Here is a 21,465-nt window from a genome sequence, read left to right as displayed (position 1 = left end):
AAATGAATACACATACACATATACACATTTTTATAAGAAAACACTTAAATATTTAAATATTTGATATTGAGATTTTAGTAATAATTTGTACATTTATGGAAGAAAATAGATTTGCATTTAGCAATAATTGTGAAGTCAAAGGTTTTCTGTTACGATATCACAGAAATATTGAATGGTTTCTATAATAGGAGGTTACATTAAACATCAATAAGAACTTTCTGATAGTTTAACAGTGGATTGGACTCCCTCAGAAGGTGGTGATCTGTACCCAAATCAGTCCAGAACAGACGTTTCCAAGTATAGGAAAGACTCTATTCACCTCCACAAAATGATCCACAGCCATTAAAGGTTAGCAATTATCACTAACTTTATTGGTCACCTTTACAGAAGTTAATATTGCACATGGTTTAAGAGAGCGTTTAAAAAACAACAACCCAAAGAGATGTTTTTAAAAAGAGAGCAAAGACAGTCTTACAAAGACATTCCCTACATCCAGATAGAGAGCCAAAGGCTTATAAGTCAAATTCACAAGAAGGCCAGAGGTTCCAGCCTCAAGATTCTGAAGGAAATGGGTACCATTATCCATTAAAATGGTTTTTATTTTCTACGTAGGTCACTGTGGGAATGCAAGTTATCTGTAATAGCAACCACCTTCCCGACCTTCCAAGTTTCGTCCCCCTCCTCACTTTAACCAAATGGCTAAGCAAAGCAACAGATCCTCCAGCTGACAGTTTAGGAAATGCAATCAAAGGCATTGTGGTGGTGCGAAGTTAATTTTAAGGCACTAGGGAAGACGCCACAGGGGTTGCCAGGTGCTGTGTAAATGGCTGCCAAGTGGCTGTGCATAGGAGAGGCACTGCAGTGCTCAGGGAGAGCAAGTGGAACCAAAACTGGAGTTCCTTTAATTAAAGAGAGAATTCCACCATGCAATACTGGACTAAAGGAAGTGAGCATAAACTGGGGCTTTCATCTCCAAAATTATTCTCCTGTAGCCCCAATCAACTGTCATTCTTTGTATACACAGGCATCACTTTTGCTGGGTCAAAAACAGATATAAGAAGCCATGCAAAAAAGGTAACTGTGACATAAGTTCCTTCATTGGTGGGGCATATATATATATATATATATATATATATATATATATGCACGTGCACACACCCTTTCCCTTCTATTCTGGAGCTGCTGGATCTTGCCTTAAAATCTAGCCTTACTCTTCTAAGAACATTCCTTCTATATATATTTAAAAATACAAACGGCTTCAGACAAGCTTTGTTGGCCCACACACCCTTTTCTCCAGGGGGTGTCATGTGTTCTCCCACATTGATTTCCTCCCACCCCCTGCAGAACTTGGATGGGGAAATTCATTTGTTTTATTTGTATCTCCAGTCGTCCCTAACCAACTTCAGCATCCTCTCCAGGTGTGCCTAGGCCACATCCGGCAGCGATTAGTGCTTGGGCCTGAAATCTGTGCTCTGCTTGTTGTCTGAGAGTTGACTTGAAATGTCAGGGTCTCCAGCTTCCTTCTCTGGGTCTCTGGGACAGCATTCAGAGAGGGAGGTGGGCTGTCCCCCACCCCCTTCCCTCTTGTCCTTCAGGCTTCCCTCCTGAGGCACCAGGGCTGCACAGGCAAGCACTGTTGTCCTCTGTGCCCCCAGCAAGCACTGCTAGACCTCACCTCCACCTTATCAGGCTACACCCACCTCACGTCTACCTGGCACCACCCTCTGAGCCTCAGGGAGCCTGGACACTGTCCTTGGGGTTTGGGTCTTCAAGGCGATTAGCACTGCCAGCTTCTGCATTTTGGAATGGCTCTGGGAAGTTGGCCTTTGAGAGCCCCTCAGGCACCCAGGTAAGCAAAGGCAAGGCAGAGGAGGGGTTGGGAACTGAGGGAGCACCTCCCTTCCCCCTGCCCCAGACCCCTGGGACCCTCCCCAGGCCGCAGCGTCTTGGTCTGGCTGTAATGTGCCCTGGCTGCAACAGCTCTTGTTTGCCTGGAAGGTGGTTGGAGGAGGTGTCTAGCCTACTGTGCAAAGGAAACATTCTGTGCAAAGCATACTGTGCAAAGCATACATAGAATCATAGAGTTGGAAGAGACCTGCCAAGCAGGAAACACCATCAGAGCACTCCTGACATATGGTTGTCAAGCCTCTGTTTAAAGACCTCCAAAGAAGGAGACTCCACCACACTCCTTGGCAGCAAATTCCACTGTTGAACAGCTCTTACTGTCAGGAAGTTCTTCCTAATGTTTAGGTGGAATCTTTTTTCTTGTAGTTTGGAGCCATTGCTCCGTGTCCGCTTCTCTGGAGCAGCAGAAAACAACCTTTCTCCCTCCTCTATGTGACATCCTTTTATGTGACATGTCTAGTCTACATTCGTTGCTTGGCCGGTTTTTGCCTCTGGCCCCAACTGGCACTGGCACGTGGCCCCCAGAATGGGAAGGCAGCCCCTGGGCTGAAAAGCTTCCCTGCTCCTGCCCTATCCCACCACAGGGGACTCCAGGGCAGCCTCCCCCTCTATGCAGAGCCTGGCCAGGTTGGAGGCAGCACATGCTGTCACTCACTTGGCTGGGCTTTCCTCATTGCAAAAGGGAGTGAAAATGGGAGCGGTGATGCTCAGCCGCTGGCTCCCAGCATCTGCCCAACCCTACCACAAACGTGGGGCCAGATGTGGCAGTTAGGAGCTAGACTGGAGGAGGAGCTGTGGGTTTGAGCTGAAACGATGCTCTGTGGTCACACGGGGTTGGAGGGCTGCGTTCACACTCGTGTTATCCTTTGAATGTCCGCATAGGGCCAAGAAGGCCGCAAAAGGTTTGTTCCGATCTTAAAATTCTTGTACACCCGCCATTTTCAGGTGCCATGTGCACCCAGAAGACCCCTATTGTAGATATTTTTCTACAATAAAGATCTCAATGGGAGCAGAATAATGGGTGTCTTGGATCACTCTGATTTGGAAGCCAAATTGCTGGGGGCTGCCACTCAGATTTAAAATGGCTACACTACAGCCTGAAACTGATTTTATGGTCATTTCCTTTCCCCAGAATACCCTGGGAAATGTATAGGTGGAGGGAGCAGAGAATTTTCAGTTTTGCTCACCAAACTTCACTTTCCAGGATTGTGTCAGAGGAAACCACCGTGACTAAGCTGGTATAAAACTGGTAAACATTTGTAACATCAGCAGTGTTTCCCTCTTCTTTCTTTTTTAATACACAGAGGCTGTTTTTGAATTTTGAGCAAATGCAGTAAAAGATATGCAGAATTCACATAGGCACTCAGTTTTCAGCACTTCCTATAATGTGCACAGCTGCCCAGATCTAGAGGTTGGAGTCTGGAAAATGGCATCCCCTCTGGAAACTGGATGGTACAACTGCTTTACAGGGGCGGGGGTGGTGGTGGATATTCTCACATAGATATTTGCCAAGAGCACCCACAGCCATTTGGGACTAAATCTGTGCATGAAATTCAGGCATCATTCCCATGTTACATTATTGTGCACATACAGCCCTACACTTTCATGTTGAGATACATGCACACTGTCATGTAGGAATGGCTGTAATGGATTGGGAAAGGTTCACCTCAATGTATGGTGTGCGGGGAACACACTGATGTGGCCATTGCCTTGTTTACCAGTACATGTGACCCCATGGATTCATGGACTTGAGCGTAAAAAGCTGTAATTTGTGAATCTGCCTTAAGAGCGTCTGATAGAAAGAAGCACAGGAAACTGCCATATACCGAACCAGACTATTGAAGCATCTAGCCAGTGTTGTCTGCACCGACTGGCAGTGGCTCTCCAGTATTTCAGACAGGGGACATGCCTAAACCGACATGGAAGTGCCAGGGGTTGAACCTGGGATCTTCTGGATGCAGAGCATGGGCCCTAAAACCAAGCCGCAGCCCTTCTCCAACGACGGCAACTTCTGGTGGTGGAGAATCCTCTGCATCATCCTGCCCCACCCCAGGGCAGCAGTAGTGATCCTTCTCAAAGGAACAACCAAGTTTGTCTAGCACAACAAATTCATTGAAAATGCAGCGTTATTGTATGGGCTGAAGGTCTGAAGCTGGTCAAATTGTAAGATCTGTACCTCTTTCCCTCCACATGTCAACTCTTCCCTTCCCTTCCCATCCCTTTCTCTTCCTTGGGCATTGGCTGGTATTCTGCCAGGTCTCCTTAATTACCCCACCTGGGTCCTCCCCACTGGCTCCCTCCTCCCCAGAATGGCCTTTGCTTTTCCACATTCCCTTGCTCACCCCCCACCCCTACCCCCAGTTTTCCCATTGGCTTTCTCTGTCCCTTCATCCCACCCTCCCTCCCCATCGCCCTCCTCTAACTTCTTTATTTCTTGTAGTTTCCGAACTGGATAGCCAAGCGATTTGTAGCGCAGCGGAAAGTAGCTGGTTGGACCTCCCAGTAGGGCACAGGGTTGGCAAAGAGGCTGATGCCGTGGTACGAAGCCCGCTTTACCCCAAAGCCTACGGGACAGAAGTCGTTCACACCAATGTGAGTGATGTTGTTGGAATGAAGGTACACAACCTGTGGAGGGAGAAGTGAGACTTGGTTACCCAGAGGTGGAAGATCCGCTGAGCTTGCTTTTGTCGGCTTGTGAGGCAGCTGAGACCTGGGAAAGAGCTCTCCTTGGATGGGACAACTCAGATCCTGCAAGGCTCCTCAAGGTAAGCTCAGGCGTGTGCTGTGGTTTCGTAGGACTGCAGACAAGATGCTGAATGAGCTGTTGGCCTACATTTTTGTAGCATCTTGGGAATCTCTACTGTTGATTTTCTTTTCTTTTTAAAGAAGTGGATGTGTTTAACTTCAGGACAGCAAAAGAAACCCCCATTTTATTTACCTAGCAATGACGGTGCTGTGATTTAAATGAGTTTTTAAAATGCAAAACTTCACATGCTCAGACGGTGTTTTTAAAAAATTATAATGATCAGGGTTGGCAAACTGTATTTGTTTGGAAACCTCATGCCTTCAGGCCTATGTACACCCACCAGGCCTCCACATTTGCCTGTTTTGACGAAGCCACGCTCACTTGCCTGACACCATATATAACATCCGTTGGGGGGCAGGTAAAGATCCAGTTGGGCCAAAGGGAGCCCCAGAGCAGGCATTGGTGATTGGTCTGCAGTCCCTGTAAAGCCTTGTGCTTTGCAAGTCCCAACACTTACCTGATGCGCAGCTGATGCGCAGTGCTGCGGCTTGCATAGCTCTGTACAAGACACTTTGTGCCAACTTTGTGTCTGCACGGGCAGAAATAGTTATCCCGATGTCATTGTGAAATCAAGTGATTTAACTGAAGGGTGGCCTCACCCACTGATCAAACTTGACCCACAGGCAGTTGGGAAGAAAAGGATCTGGCCAGATCTAGTTCACCCCTACTGTTAATATATCAGGAATGTAGAGGCGGTTGCAAAGCATGAAATGATGGTTGGGGAGAAGAAAAATGTTAATTGTTTGTTTCACAACTCAAGCAAAACACATGCCAGCCTAAAGAGGAAGCTGCAAGATGACCTATCTGCAACACTAATGGTCCTGGTTCTCAGTTGCTGGATACCTTCATGAATGTAGGGTCCTACCAGCTGCCCAAACTTGCCTACTCCTGAAACTAGTCCTGCATTTGCTCACCTCTGCCACAAACCACCCCCGACCCCTCTGGTACCTGCAGAAACTTGAGGCCAGGCAGTCCTGGAGGAACTCGTGACAGCTTGTTGTTATCCAAGTGCAGCTCACGGAGGCTGGGCAGGAAAGCCAGACTGCCGTTCTCAATCATGCGGATGTTGTTGTGTCCCAGGCCCAGCCTAGCGGGAAGAAAGGAAGGGGAGGTGACAATGAAAACAAAGGGAAAACAACAGCGGCTTCCAAATATCACCAAAGTCAAGTGAATCAAAATCTGTCTCTTGGAAAAGGGCTGGACTCTTGAAGAGTAATGGGGGAGACAGGAGGGTGTTCAGGGCTACAGCCAAAATTAGGATGGCTAGCTGCCCTCCTTTACACAGGGTGGTCCTCTGTTCTGTAGGGTTGCCAGAGGACAGTCCTTTATTTGAAAGGATCCTCTGTTTCGAGGGCTAACCTCAGTCTGTTTAAAATAATAAGGAACCATAAACGGGGGGGGGGGGGGCTAGGGGTTTCTATCAACAGTTAGCAGCACCTGGTCAGCAGACCAACTAGGCGTACAGTACACCTCTTGTCATTCCCAATACGGTGAGATGTACTGTTTTTCTGTTTAATAATTATTTCTAGTTTTGCATCTACACCTATAAATTACCATATGCACATTGTAGGCAAATTGATATCCTTTCTGCCCTCCTTTTTTGGTGATGCATAACTGGCTGCTCTAGCCCAAAGCCCCGTGCATCTGTGACTCAGAAGGTGGGACCCAGCAGAGTCTCATTCAAGCCCCAAAGCGTATGGCTGTGCAACATTGGGTCCCTGTGGTTGGCAGAGAGGCAGCATGAAACCTCAAGCTTAGCCAGGCCTTCTTTCCTTGCCTAATCAGCTGAACAGTATCTTCCGTTTGGCCAGGAGGGGCCTGGGGTTGGGAAGCCCCCATTGCCAAGTCTGGATTTGGAAGATGGCTGCCTGTCGCTCTGCCTCTTTTCTGCTTCCTTAATGCCCTTCCTCCAGTTCTTTCTCGGATTGCTGGAAGCTTCACATTTCAGGTGTGTAGAGAAATGTGTTGCTGATATAAAATGGGGGCTTAAACAGTTGCCATTACAAACCATTACAGCTACATGCAGCGGTCAGCCAGTGTCCAGGTAAAGGTAAAGGTACCCCTGCCCATACGGGCCAGTCTTGCCAGACTCTAGGGTTGTGCGCTCATCTCACTCTAGAGGCCGGGAGCCAGCGCTGTCCGCAGACACTTCCGGGTCACGTGGCTAGCGTGACAAGCTGCATCTGGCGAGCCAGCACAGCACACGGAATGCCGTTTACCTTCCCGCTAGTAAGTGGTCTCTATTTATCTACTTGCACCTGGGGGTGCTTTCGAACTGCTAGGTTGGCAGGCGCTGGGACCGAGCGACGGGAGCGCACCCCGCCGCGGGGATTCGAACCGCTGATCTTTCGATCGGCAAGTCCTAGGTGCTGAGGCTTTTACCCACAGCGCCACCCGCATCCCTGAGCCAGTGTCCACCTAACTATAAAACAGGAGAGGATGACGTAGAGAGGGATCAGACCAAAGCAAGCCATCTTGTTTATTGAGCATTCACCCTGGTTTGTTTGCATTTATGGTTTAGGCCAGCAAATTCAAGGCTCAACATTCCGGTCAGAGACAGAGTTTGCCCCTGGCAGCATTCCTTTAAGTGTGGAAGATGGAGATAAAGCTGTCATGGGACCTCTGCAGATCCTCCTGCCTGATCCCTCCTGCCAATTACCCTGTTCCTACACCTGCTGTGGCAGCAGGTCTCCAGGTGTGGTGATCAGGAGGAAAGTGACTATAACTAGGTCAGGGCGAGAACAGTCTCTCTTCCTGCTCTGGCCTGCGCCCTCTTCCTCCACAGAGTCCTCTGACAGAGAGTGTCCTATGGGAAACAGCCTCAGGTGCAAGTGCCTCGTCTAGAGGGTCTGGTGGCTTTGGGGTAAACAGTGTGGTTCGTGGAGCATCTGTTGTGTGAGAGCCACTTTCAGAATGGCAGTAGAAAAGCAGGATAGAAATGTGCTTAATAAGCCACCAACCAACCAAAAGAAGGAAGGTGCATGTATAAGGAGCATCACACTGAAAAGTGGCCTAAGAATCAGGACTAATAAGTATGGCTCTTTCTCCCTCTACTGGCTGAGACTTGAAAGGGGAGGACTATTTAGGAGTTGATGGTTCTGAGTGCAAGTCAATGCTACAAACCCATACCAGCTTCAAACCTGATTTACAAAAAGCTCCAGCTGCCTCTATTTTCTTGTGTTTATTCCTTATAAAGAACTGTACCTGCCCTGTTTATATATATTTTTAAAAACGGGCAAGGGTTTACACTGGGAAAGAGGCGAACCCTGTCTACTTGCCTGTGAGGTGTGCTCACTCCATCCTGAAATTTTCTGCTCCCCCTCCCCTGTTGAAGACCTCCTACTCTGTTTTTGAATTCATGAATAGGGCTCCAATTTTGTTCCTATTCTATCTTTTGGAGGAAATATTACATATCTGAAAGCTAAATGAGTTGGGAAAGTCATCTATCTGCATGATGTCATGAACAAAATATTTGCCTCAGATGTTTTCCCTCGTTGATTTCTGTCCTCCCTGCATTCCCTGCCACCCACCCACCACATTTTTTACAAAGAAAGCTTTGGAAACTTAACACAATAGTTGTGAAATTTCCGCAGGTGCAGATGGCTTATATTATGCAGCTATTCTGGCTCTTAATGGTCTGTGCATGTTGTTCTAGCCAGGGAATCATAAACATGGTGCTTGCAGGGACACAGGTGCCCACACCCGGCTCAAATACCCAGTTTGGCGCATACCTCCATGCACATTTGCGTACATGCACTAACACACACACAGGCTGGAGTGCCCCTCTGGAGGCTTCACCCGGGGCAAAAAAACCCCAAACTGTCTAGCCCCCCTGTAGCTAGGGCTCTGGTGGGTGCATGTGATTTTGCCAGTTTGCAAATGTGCCTGGGGGCTCAAAAAAGCTGGTGACTCCATTTCCTAGGTTGCTCTAACTTTATTTCTCTAGAGTCTGTTTATTCTCTCTAGGAATCATTCTATCACCTTTCCGAATAGAGTTGCCTTTATTTTCACCACCCTCTCCCCAAAATTCAGCGGGGAAGGGAGCACTCTGGACTGGGAGTGCAGTGAAGGGGGAGGGAATATTTAACAACAAGCCTCCCCCCATTTACACTTGCCCCCATCCAACACTTGGGGCTAAGGAAAGGAGGCTATGTTGTGCTAGAAGTCTAGAAGCAGAGTTGCTATTTCACCTCTGACTTAAAGCAGGACAGCAGGTAACAGCTGCTTCCAATTGTCCACCTCTAGAAGAAGCCTCCTTGCCTTTGGCCTTCTGGGCTGCTGCCCTCCCAACCTTTGGCCCACCTTCCCTTGCTGAGTACATTATATGAACAATTAGCTCCCTCTAGTATGAATGGCAAGGGGCAAAATACATTTTGTAAATGTTAAACTTCACTATGAATATTTCCCTGTGTTTGTACTGCATATAGATGCCACAGATCTTTATCCATGCCTGCTGCCTCTCACAGTGCAAACTTAGCTCCAAGACAATATATTGTTGTTGGCGTCTATCTGTCTTGAGAGACAATGGAGTGCACCTCCAGGGGTAAAGCCAAACTGCTGGATTAGCAGCACCAAAGTGACTTCCCTGGGGGACAAGCCTGGGCAGTGTGTATGGAGGTCCTGGGCTACCCAGATGACAAGGCCACACTCTTGGCCCAAAGGAAAGCAGAGTGATATGTTTGGCCCCAGCTTGGCTGCAGGAGTTGCCAGAAGGAGGAGGCGTACATGGCGCCATCCAACCATCTTAGGAATTCCACGCCAGATTTGTGTAGGGTTTACTCCTATAGCCGTTTCTTCTCCCAAAGAAGGCAGAAGAGGTTCAGGACCAGAGTTTTCCTTCTCCTATATGGGCGACCTTCTCAGGTGGACGAGCCCCATCTGCCCCACACTTCCCTCTATAGCATGTGCAGAAACCGCCTTCATGACCGTTGGACCCATCATAACAATTTTAGGAATGTTTATCGGTCCACTATACCTGAAGGAGTGTCTCCACCCCCTTCATTCCACCCAGACACTGAGGTCCAGCTCTGAGGGCCTTCTGGAGGTTCCCCCACGGTGGGAAGCCAAGTTACAGGGAACCAGGCAGGGGGCCTTCTCAGTGGTGGCACCCGCCTTGTGGAACACCCTCCCACCAGATGTCAAAGAGAAGAACAACCACCAGACTTTTAGAAGACATGTGAAGGCAGCCCTGTTTAGGGAAGCTTTTAATCTTTGATGCATTACTGTATTTTAATATTTTGTTGGAAGCTGCCCAGAGTGGCTGGGGAAGCCCAGCCAGATGGGCGGGATATAAATAATAAGTATATTATTAATATTAATATTAATATTAATATTAATATTATTAATATTAGAATGGGGTGGGCAATCTTTTTGGCCCCAAGGGCTGCACGTGGCAACAATTTGAGGGATACATATGTGTGTGTGCACAAACACACACAAGTACCTCCTTTCCCTCTCCCATGCACAGACAAAAACATACACACGGTATGTTTTTGTCTGTGCATCTTCCACCTGCTCTCTGCCACACCTGCAAACTCACACAGCCTTCCAGGTCCCACTCGCTCTTCTGGTGCATTGGGAACCCATTGTGCCTCCCCAGCTGGTTGGTGCTGGGAACAACTGGGCAGCAGGCATGTCTGTGCCCTCCTCACCTGTTCCTAGTGCCAGTCAGCTGGGGAAGGGGAGTTGTGTGATGGGACTGCGGAGGAGCAACCTGGTCAGCACACACTTCTGCTATTCCCAGAGCAAATCATCTGGGCAGGACTGGAAAGGCTGTGAGGAGACAGCTGAGTGGCGGGATGCAGTTGCTGGTTGGTGCTGGCCATTGTGTTTCTTTCCAACCTCCAAATAGCTGTTTAGCAGACTGAGGGGAATGCAGTTGTGGCAGGGAGGAAGGTGCACAGGTACAGATGTACTCATGTCCCTTACTTCCCATGTAAAACAGACTCCATGTAAGCCTCCATAAAAAAAAATAAAAAAATTGGGGTGGAGTTCCAAGAAAAATTACTTTGGCAATCCCACCCACCACTGAACCCAATCTGTTTTGACTATACGTGGTTTTGGCTTTAGGCATGATTCCAGGAAGGCAACTCTTGCATAAGTTGCGGAGCTACTGTGCTGTAAACTGTCCTGTGATTCTTGGGTGGAGGGTGGTATATAAATTTAATAAATGATAAAATAAATAATAATAAGCAAGCCACCTGGAGGAGCCCAGCTCACACTACCTGTAGACTTTGGAGTACCGGATCAGATCCTCTAATTCAATTGCCTGGATCTTGTTGTGGTCCAGATGTAGCTCATTTAGGGTTTCAGGAAGATCTGGTTGTGGAGGCGGAGAGAGATTATTTTTATACATCTATGTATTGTATGGAAAGATGGATAGGATTACATTTCTGTACCACTTGCCCATCCCCGCAACCAGTGCTTTTTTCTGGGGGGACACGGGGTCTGCATACCCCTAAACATTTTGTGAATCTAAGTACTGCCCTCTCATAGAGGGGCAGTATTTCAATGAGAGCAGGAAAATGAGAGTACCCCTAAACATTTTTTTTAGTTAAAAAGCACTGCCAGCAACACAAATCAATTTTTTTTAATGAAATCATGTCCTAAAGCCAGGAGCATGCATTGGTCTTACAGAGCATTTGGCTACCAGAAAATTACATTAATAATAGCCAAGTAAAGCTGTGGCTAGGCATTGCTATAAGCTATGAGAAAGAAGTCATGCACATTACCTTTAGGTACCCCCGTGAGCTTTGCTTCTGAGATCCTCAAGTAGTTCAGCTTCAGACCATCAAAGGCACCAGGTTCAAAACCGCTGTTCTCCAGGGGGTTCCCTCCCATCTCTGTGAGGAGAGAAAACATGTCAGCTAGAACAAAAGCATCCCATTCTTATCAGACCCACATTTAATGCCAACATTTGGCATCTTTTTAATTGTTTTATGTCCATTTCTCTCTCTAGGGTGGCCAGATGCAAAGCAGTATTGTTAAGCAACCTGCTGATAAGCTTTATTCTCACATAATTTTCTCTGATATATTTAAAAGGAATTCTTGGATTCTTAGTCTTGTATTTTAGTTATAATATATTTTTTATTTAATATGGTTACTGTACTATTGAATGCAAACACATTATTTTCTATAAACTGCTTTGAACACAAATGCATCTATAGAAAATAAACTGATATCAACCTGGTTTGCAGGTAATGCAAAAGCCAAAACTGTGACTTAGTGAGAACTAGTGAATGTGAGGACTCTCAGAGGGAAGATCATGGCCATGGGGCTCTCCCCCCCCCCCCCCGCCGACTTGCTGGTGCTACGCTGCTTGGGCTAAGCCATGGCTTGATTTAAGATAGAAATCAATTAACCTGGTCTCGTCATATGCCTCACTCCTCTATACAAACCATAAGCTGTAACTAGGGGTGGGGGAGAAATCCATTTCAGATCACATTTAAAGGCACATCTATCCAATCCACACTTTCCAAAACAGTATGAGAACCTAAACCCAGCCAACCTTCAAAATTTGCACTTATCTGAATTTTGCAATGTAGTTGTCTAACCAACCAACCAACCAACCAACCAACCAACCAGTGTTTACAAAAATGCACATATCAGGGGAAAGTGTGTGTAAAAATGAATATATTGATGAAAATAACATAAAAATGCATTCTGTTAGCAGAAATGGCTTGCAAAAATGTGTACATTAGTAAAAACTGCATACAAAATGTGTTTATCAAGAGAAATTTGCACTAAAATGCTGGCAAATTTTGATGAGGATAAAATAAAATGAAACTGCAAATTGCTGCAGAAACATGGAGGGTTGAATTTAAGATTGGGGAAAGAACAAGAGCCTGATGGAGTCAGGTCCTTCCATCCCTAGCAGTGCTTATTCTGACCAGTTTCCTAAGTTTCTCAGAAAACTCATGGAATGGGACAGCTCACAAAGCATGTCTAGGGAGGAACGGCACCCATGTCTCACCAATGCAGTTCATGTTGTTGAGCCCATTGAAGACATCCTTGGAGACCTTCTTGATCTTGTTATCATGGATGCGGAGTTCAACCAAGGAGCTGGGCAGGTTAGGAGGGATCTCCACCAGGTTGTTCTTGGAGATGTAGAGTTTCTGCAGCTTGTGCAGCGGGCTAAAGGCCTTTGGGTGGATCTTGGAGATCTTATTGTTCACCAGGACCAAGGCCTGCATCCACAGAAAGAAACTGCGTGAGGGACAGGGTACGTGGGGGGGTGGATGGGCATAGAACAGGGAATGGAATCCATCCTCCAGGTAACTTTGCCAGTGGCCAGGAATGGGGCAGTGAGAAAGGAAGAAACCTTCCACCATTTCAGTCCAGAAAGGGAAGGGAAACCCAGGCTTGCATATCAGAGGTTCCCGTCTCAATCCCTTGGATTTCACCTTCAAGAATCTTGGGAAATGGTCCTTGCCTGAGACCTTGGAGAACGGCTTCCAGTCAAAATAAACAGTACTACTGACCCAGGGGACTTGCTCAGTGCAAGGCAGCTATTTATATCCTTAAGAGTGGGTGCTTATGTGGGGAGATCCTGACTTCGATTCTCACAATGAGGGATAAATGCAGGAGGATTGACGAGGCACTGACCTGTTTGTTGAGCATTCATCCTGATTTATTTGTGGGGAAGTTAGATTATGTTGCATTGAAGCAAGTGTTGCCCCACACTTTCTAGTGCATTTCCCCATCAGCGCTTATCCACACTTACCTTTCCTCTGCTTTTCCCAGGCACAGATCCACACTTTAAAGCTTCGTGTCCAAGTGCCCTTTTATTTCCTCCAGAGCTTTCCTTGCAAAAACCTACTTCTTTAAAGCTGAATTTAAAACTGGAATTGCTGTTAGCTCTGATTCAGCTTTAAAGAGCAGGTTTTTGTGAGGAAAGCTCTGGAGGAAAAGCAAAAAAAGGGTGTTTGGACATGGGGCTTTAAAGCGCAAGCCATGCTTGGAAAGAGTGGAGGAAAGATAAGTGTGGCTAAGCCCTGTGTTGACAAGGGTGAAAAAATGCAGGTGCACACCCTAATTCTACCAGCAGAGGGTAGTGCACAGATAAGGTGAGGAGGAGGAGATGGAGATCAATGCTGTCTTTTGAAAAATGTGCTTTAAGGGAGCGCAGTGAGAGTTGTGGCGATCTCTCCACAGGCAGAGCAGACAGACGGGGCTCAAAGCCTTTGCACAAGCCTCCTTCACAATAAAGACAGAGGTAATAGGTTGAGGAGAGGAAGCTTTTACCATACTTACATACAAGTGATGCAGCCCCTTAAAGTCATCTTTGCGTAGTTCAGTAATGTGGTTGTTCTGCAGATCCAGCAATTTTGTATCTCGTGAGATCTCCTTTGGCACTTCCTTGAGACCTGGATGAAGCAGGTGAAGAAGGATGGTTAGGAAAAGTTAATAGGGCAGGTTAAATCATTGTGGCAGTTGCTAAGCAGCCCAGAAGGACAGAGCCAGGACTGGCCCAAGATAATTTACTGCCCAAAGGGATATAGAATGGTGCAAATCAAACAGGCATGTCCCAGAATTCTTTGCACTGTTGCAGAGGATTCTGGGGGGTGAAACTCTTGCACTGCAGAGATAAATTAATGACCAATTTAAAGATAAATGTGAAGGGACCCCTGACAGTTAAGTCCAGTCGCAGACGACTCTGGGGTTGCAGTGCTCATCTCGCTTTACAGGCTGAGGGAGCCAGTGTTTGTCCGCTCTGCAGACAGTTTCTCTGGGTCATGTGGCCAGCATGACTAAGCCGCTTCTGGCACAATGGAACACCAACACCAGAGCAGCACACAGAAATGCCATTTACCTTCCCGACGGAGTGTTACCTATTTATTCACTTGCACTTTTTTTGTGTGCTTTCAAACTGCTAGGTTGGCAGAAGCTGGGACCAAGCAATGGGAGCTCACCCCGTTGCAGGGATTCAAACCTCTGACCTTTTGATCGGCAAGCCCAAGGCTCAGTGGTTTAGACCACAACGCCACCGGCATCCCATAATGACCAATTTAAGGGCCTGCAAAAAGCAAGAGCAATGCCATCTTTGCAGCAAACAGGATTCTAAGATGTGTTGCCACTGCAGGAGGGGAACCGACTAGTCTGGACGCACGTGCTGCCTCTCATCTAGCCAGGCCCTCCCTTGAAGTAAAAATGCAACGTCCCCTGGCTGCCAGCTCTTCCTTTTTTTTTTTTTAAATAAATATTTAATAAATATTTTTGAATACAAATGCACCAATAATAAACAATCTTACTTCTATCACAACGTAGTTTCATCACTTCTTTGGACTCCCTCACGTCTCCCGCTCCCATTTACATCGTTAAAAGGTTTTTCCAAGCAAATTATCAACTTGTTTACGATCTTATATCCACTCATTTAAGTATAATCTAGCAATTCTCCATAAAATTTATGTTTTCTTTAATCTCACTTATCATCAAATTCAAAATCTAATTTAGTGGTGGCCAATTTTTTATAATCTAGCATCCTTCTTAACATTCAACCAAATTACAATGTTTTTGTAAATACATCTTAAATTTTTTCCAGTCTTCCTCAATCCTCTCTTCTCCCAGGTCTCGGATTCTGCCAGTCATCTTGGCCAGTTGCATATAGTCCATCAGCTGCATCTGCCACTCTTCCAGTGTGGGTAGATCTTGAGTTTTCCAGTTTTTTGCGATGAGTATCCTTGCTGCCGTTGTTGCATACATAAAAAATGTTCGGTCCTTCTTTAGCACCTTCTGGCCTACAATACCCAAAAGGAAGGCCTCTGGTTTCTTGGTGAAGGTATACTTAAATACCTTTTTCAGCTCATTATATATCATTTCCCAGAAGGCCTTCACCTTAGGGCATGTCCACCAGAGGTGAAAGAATGTTCCTTCATTTTCTTTACATTTCCAACATTTATTATCAGACGAATGGTATATTTTGGCAAGTTTAACTGGGGTCATGTACCATCTATATATCATTTTCATTACATTTTCCTTCAGAGCATTACATGCAGTGAAGTTCAGCCCAGTGGTCCATAACCTTTCCCAGTCCTCAAACATAATGTTATGCCCAATGTCCTGTGCCCACTTTATCATAGCCGATTTAACCATTTCGTCTTGTGTGTTCCATTTTAACAGCAAGTTATACATTCTAGATAGTACCTTAGTCTTTGGTTCTAACAATTCTGTTTCTAACTTCGATTTCTCCACCTGGAACCCTAACTTTTTGTCATTTTTAAAAACTTCTTTAATCTGAGCATAATGTAACCAGTCTCGCACTTTGTCCTTCATTTTCTCCAAACTCTGCAATTTCCAATTGTCTCCATCTTTTTCTAATATTTCCCAATATTTTGGCCATTTGGCCTCCATATTGGGTCTTTTTTGGGCCTTAGCTTCCAGAGGTGAAAGCCACCTTGGAGTTTTATTTTCCAATAAGTCTTTGTATTTTGTCCAGACATTAAACACTGCTTTCCTGACAATATGGTTCTTAAAGGCCTTATTGATCTTAACCTTGTCATACCATAAGTATGCATGCCAACCAAAAGCATTGTTAAAACCTTCCAGGTCCAGTACGTCAGTGTCTTCGAGAAGTAGCCAGTCTTTTAGCCAGCAGAAAGCTGCGGCTTCATAGTACAACTTTAAGTCTGGCAGGGCAAAGCCCCCTCTTTCTTTCGCGTCTGTTAATATCTTAAACTTAATTCTGGGCTTTTTGCCCTGCCAGACAAATTTAGATATATCTTTCTGCCACTTCCGGAAGCACTCCGTCTTGTCCACAATCTGTAGTGTTTGAAACAAAAACAACATTTTTGGCAATACATTCATCTTAATAGCAGCAATTCGGCCTAACAAAGAAAGCTTCAGTTTTGTCCAACTGTCCAAGTCTCTCTTAATTTCAGACCAACATTTTTCATAATTATCCTTAAATAGACTCAGATTTTTTGCTGTTATGTTTACCCCTAGGAACTTTACTTTTTTAACAACAGTTAGTTCTGTTTCTCTCTGAAACCGTTCTGACTGTGTATCTGTCAAATTTTTTCCCAACACCTTGGTTTTCTGTTTGTTTAATTTAAATCCCGCCACCCGACCAAAGTCCTGAATCAATTGTAATACTCTTTTCGTACTAGATTCTGGCTCCTGCAGGGTCAAAACTAGGTCATCTGCAAAAGCTTTAAGTTTGTATTGTTTCGCTCCCAGCTCTTCCTACTCAGAAGGCATGCTTTTAAAAGCACTGCTGAACTGAGAGACGAGGGAGCCAGTTTCTCCTGGGCATTTGGTCTTCCTCTCTTTCACCTGCCATGCAAAACACCTGTACAGGTCTGTACAACATCTATGGAGTGTGGGATGGGAGGTTGACAAAAGACCCATTGTATGTGTATAGAAGGTGGGAGAAACTTCCTCATATTTTGATTCAGTGGCAGATTTGAGAGTGTGGGGTGATCTCCAGGCCTGCAGAACCATGCCCAGAATCTGCTAAGCTATCAGAGCCACTAGTCCTTTGAGATATGTGGGGGTTCCAGAAGGCTGTGCAGGGTGAGGATGCTGTGGCCACCCATCATGTCCTGCCTGGAAACCAAACAATACCTAGAACCACTTCTGGGTTAAACATGAGTTTGTTAGGCATGGACTGGGAATGCTGCTCTAACTTGTATCCTTCTTCCTGTCACTTCTAGCAGTTCAAAAGCACGCCAGTGCAAGTAGATAAATAGATATGGCTGCAGCGGGAAGGTAAATGGCATTTCCATGCACTCTGGCTTCCGTCACGGTGTTCTGTTGCGCCAGAAGCGGTTTAGTCATGCTGGCCACATGATCCGGAAAGCTGTCTGCAGGCAAACGCCCGCTCCCTCGGCCTGAAGCGAGATGAGTGCTGCAACCCCAGAGTTGCCTTTGACTGGACTTAACCGTCCAGGGGTCCTTTTCCTTTTACCTTTACCTTTACCTCCTTCCTGTTAAAACGCACATGGAGAGTCTCTCTCTCTCTCTCTCTCTCTCTCTCTCTCTCTCTCTCTCTCTCACACACACACACACACACACACACCCCTTCTTGGTGCTCTCCAGGTTTGCACCAATATGGGTTGCTAGAAATAATTTGGACCAAAACCAAGGGTAGGTCTCTCTCAAGCAAATAATAGTGTCATATTCTGACACACAAGTTTGAGAAGAACCCTCAAGTCCCTAACCATAATCACTCCTGATAAATGGGGCCATCAATGCACAGCTTCCAAACAATGTCAGCGAATACTCAGTTCCTTTTTTCTTTTCTTTCTTTCTTTTACAATTGTCGATCAGTTACCTTTATTTTATATGTCTTTTTTATGTAAGACCTTGCATTTTACTCTTAGTTGGCCTCCTAATTGCTATTTTGCATAACTACCAACAGAGGGTGATAGAGCACCATTAAGACCAGGCATGTATTGCAAAATATAGAGTAGCCTAAGAGCAGGGGTAGGCAACCTAAGGCCCGGGGGTCGGATCCGGCCCAATTGCCTTCTCAGTCCGGCCCACGGACTGTCCAGGAATCAGTGTGTTTTTACATGAGTAGAATGTGTCTTTTTATTTAAAATGTATCTCTGGGTTATTTGTGGGGCATAGGAATTCGTTCACCCCCCCCCCCAAATATAGTCTGGCCCACCACATGGTCTGAGGGACGGTGGACCGGCCCACGTCTGAAAAAGTTTGCTGACCCCTGCCTAAGAGGGTGGAACTGAAGACTGCAAGGTGGGGGCAGGCAAAAAACCTGCGGTCCTTCAGTATGGTGTAGTGGTTAGTATGTTGGAATAAGATCTGGGAGACCAGAGTTAAAACTCAGCCATGAAGCTCACCGGGTGACCTTGGACCAGTCACGCTTCGCAGCCTAACCTGCCTCTTAGGGTTATTGTGGGGATCAAATGAGGAGCCAGAGAACCATGCGTGCCACCTTCAGCTCATTGGAGGAAAAGGTGGGCTATTAAATGCAAGGAATAAGTAAAATAAAATACAGTTTGACCACAACACCCATCATCCCTGACCATGCTAGCTGGGGCCGATGGAAGTTGGAGTCCAGTGGGATTTGGAGGCTCCCCTTTCCTTGTGTATAAGCAGCAGTTGGGCCCCGAGTGTGTGACGGAAACTTGGACCATGATAGCAGGCTCCATGCACTTCAAATTCCCCAACAATAGTTTTCAGAGTAATATGTTGAGCCCTTTTGTTAGCTCTGCCTACCTCACCCAGTGGCACACCACCGACTCCCTGTTTGCAACAGAACTGAGGCCCCCAGAATCCTCGGCTGCTGTTTTGCTCCCATGCTCCTACTCACCCAGGTCAGAGCACTGCACCACCCTGAGATGGCAGTGGCAGCCAAAGGGGCAGAGGCCCGGGTAGAAGGGCACGATGTCCTCAGTTTCGGCTCCTCCTGACGTAGGGAAGATGCCAGACGCCTCTTCCTCTTCTTGGACATTAGGGTCATCCATGGAAAAGTCCCAGAAGCCTCTCTGCACAAACGGCAAGTCACTGCTCACCAGACCCAAGAGGGGCATCAGCAGAAGAAGGTGTTCCATAGTGGGAGCTGCTAGGCGAGAATATGAGAGGGAGAAAGAATGACAGAAGTCAGTTAGATCCCAAAACTAAGAACTTGTCAAGAATGTATAACTTGCTGTTGAAATGGGGCACTCAGGATGAAACGGTAAAATCGGTTATGATTAAATGGGCACAAGATGTTGGACATAATATTATGATGGCTGACTGGGAACAGTTATGGACCACAGGTATGAAGTTTACGGCATGTAATGCCTTAAGAGAGAATATAATGAAAATGATCTATAGGTGGTACATGACACCAGTCGAGCTTGCAAAAATTTATCATTTGCCAGAAAATAAATGTTGGAAATGCAAAGAGACTGAAGGTACATTCTTTCACCTTTGGTGGGCATGCCCAAGGATTAAGACTTTCTGGGAGATGATCTATAATGAAATGAAAAAGGTATTTAAATATACCTTTCTGAAGAAACCAGAAGAAACCTTTCTCCTGGGCATGGTTGGCCAATTGGTGTTAAAGAAGGATAGAACTTTCTTTATGTATGCCACAACAGCAGCAAGAATACTTATTGCAAAGTATTGGAAGACACAAGATTTACCCACCCGGGAAGAATGGCAGATGAAGGTGATGGACTACATGGAACTGGCGGAAATGACTGGCAGAATCCGAGACCAGGGAGAAGAGTTGGTGGAAGAAGATTGGAAAAAATTTAAAGTTTATCTACAGAAACATTGTAAAATTAAGGAATGTTGGAAGAATGTTGGAATGAAGCTATGTGGTTTTAGCAGAAATGTTATAAAGGATTAAGTAAAAATGGATTGGTAATTAGTGAAAGAGGAGAATGTAAAATTATAGTATATCAAGATAATTTTTTAGGATAAAAACAAAGATGGAAAGGATTTGCTGAAATATCTAATTGAACTAGAATACAAAAAAGGGAGGTGTGAGGAGGTCAAGGAAATAAGCAAAGGAAAGAAAGTTATGTAAAAGTTGGATTTGTGTTTTTCTTTTTTTGTGCTTTGTTTGTTAAACTTTTTCTACTTTTCTTTCTGTAACCTTCAAAACTTTAATAAAATCTATTATTAAAAAAAAAGAATGACAGAAGTCAGATTGTGCTGTGAGGGACCGAAGATGTGAGATCCACAAGGCCTTTAGAATCACGGAGCGTCTTAGTGTTCATAATCAGTGGCATTATCTGGCACCTGCTGTTCACTTACCTCATTGCCCACTGCAATTCTGCCCCTCCCTCCTGAAACTCTGGCACCTCAGACTGGGCTTTCCCCATTTTCTGTCTGGCCCAGAGAGTCTCTGTTAATGGCTTTCTTAATGGGTTAATCTCTTGGCCATTCCGGTCATGGTTCTTCTGTCAGGCAGTTCCCAGGACACAGGAAAACTGGCTTAAAATCCAACCCCTACTAGACCCATGAATTTAGGGGTTTGCTGAAATTCTTACCCTTTACTGAATCAAGATATTTTAGGGGAGCCTTGGCTCCCCAACTTATAATAATATTGTCCTCCATTAACTATGTTAACGCGTGAAGAGCTGTGCCCTGGCCTCCCTTATCTCCTTTTGGTCTTTTGTACAGGCACTTCCTGCTCTGGTACTGGAAGTGAGAGGGGCAGGGGATGTCTCAAGAAGGAACAGACGGTATGGATGTAAAGATGAGAGAGAACAGGCTTATCCAGACTTTCTTTTGTGCTGCGTTTCCAGGCACAGATCCAGTTCTGGGTCTGAGCTGTGGAAAACCTGAATTGCCTAGAAAGTGCAGACCAGAAGGCAGGTGTGGATGAGCCCAGAAAAGAGCGTTCAGCTCCTCTCCTGTTTACATAGGATGTACCGGTAAGTCAACCTGCTGCTCTGTTTTACATGGAAGCAGCACAGATATGGCTTCTGACATCACATCTACGTAAATTTGGCCATTTCCTTACCTACTTTACAAGGTTGTGGTGAAGATAAAAATGTAGAAAGTACCACATATCAACCTGCAAACTGCTTGGAGGAAGGATGCAGCTGCTGCATCGTGAGTGCCTGGAGTGTAAGGCCTCTCCCTCCTCAGGCTAACTCCATCTGGCCTAGGGGGCGGGGCCCAGGCTCACCTTCGCCACGGCTTTAAGAGGCCTCACTGAGGCCAGGGACATTGCTGCTGCTGCATCGTGAGTGCTTGGAGGGTAAGGCCTCTCCCTCCTTAGGCTAACTCCATCTGGCCTAGGGGGCGGGGCCCAGGCTCACCTTCGCCACGGCTTTAAGAGGCCTCATTTAGGC

The 21,465-nt window shown here is 46.0% G+C and overlaps 1 protein-coding gene across 1 annotated transcript in view; it reads right to left on the bottom strand.

The window, feature by feature from the left end:
• Positions 1-342: 342 nt before the first annotated feature.
• The window catches only part of BGN (biglycan), a 52,905-nt gene continuing 31,782 nt past the window's right edge, over positions 343-21,465 (bottom strand). Inside the window, exons 2-8 of the mRNA XM_081844551.1 lie at positions 18,984-19,232; positions 13,964-14,076; positions 12,684-12,897; positions 11,443-11,553; positions 10,936-11,029; positions 5,660-5,798; positions 343-4,530 (exon numbers count right to left, since the gene is read on the bottom strand). Of these exons, the coding sequence (XP_081700677.1) occupies positions 4,333-4,530; positions 5,660-5,798; positions 10,936-11,029; positions 11,443-11,553; positions 12,684-12,897; positions 13,964-14,076; positions 18,984-19,224 (1,110 nt within the window). The 5' untranslated portion in view covers positions 19,225-19,232 and the 3' untranslated portion in view covers positions 343-4,332. The remainder of the gene's footprint in view (positions 4,531-5,659; positions 5,799-10,935; positions 11,030-11,442; positions 11,554-12,683; positions 12,898-13,963; positions 14,077-18,983; positions 19,233-21,465) is intronic.

Source organism: Podarcis erhardii, assembly GCF_964252035.2.
Source record: "Podarcis erhardii genome assembly, chromosome: 17".
Classification (NCBI taxonomy): domain Eukaryota; kingdom Metazoa; phylum Chordata; class Lepidosauria; order Squamata; family Lacertidae; genus Podarcis; species Podarcis erhardii.
Note: the sequence above shows the minus strand (reverse complement) of the source record. Positions and strands in the feature narration are given on the sequence as shown.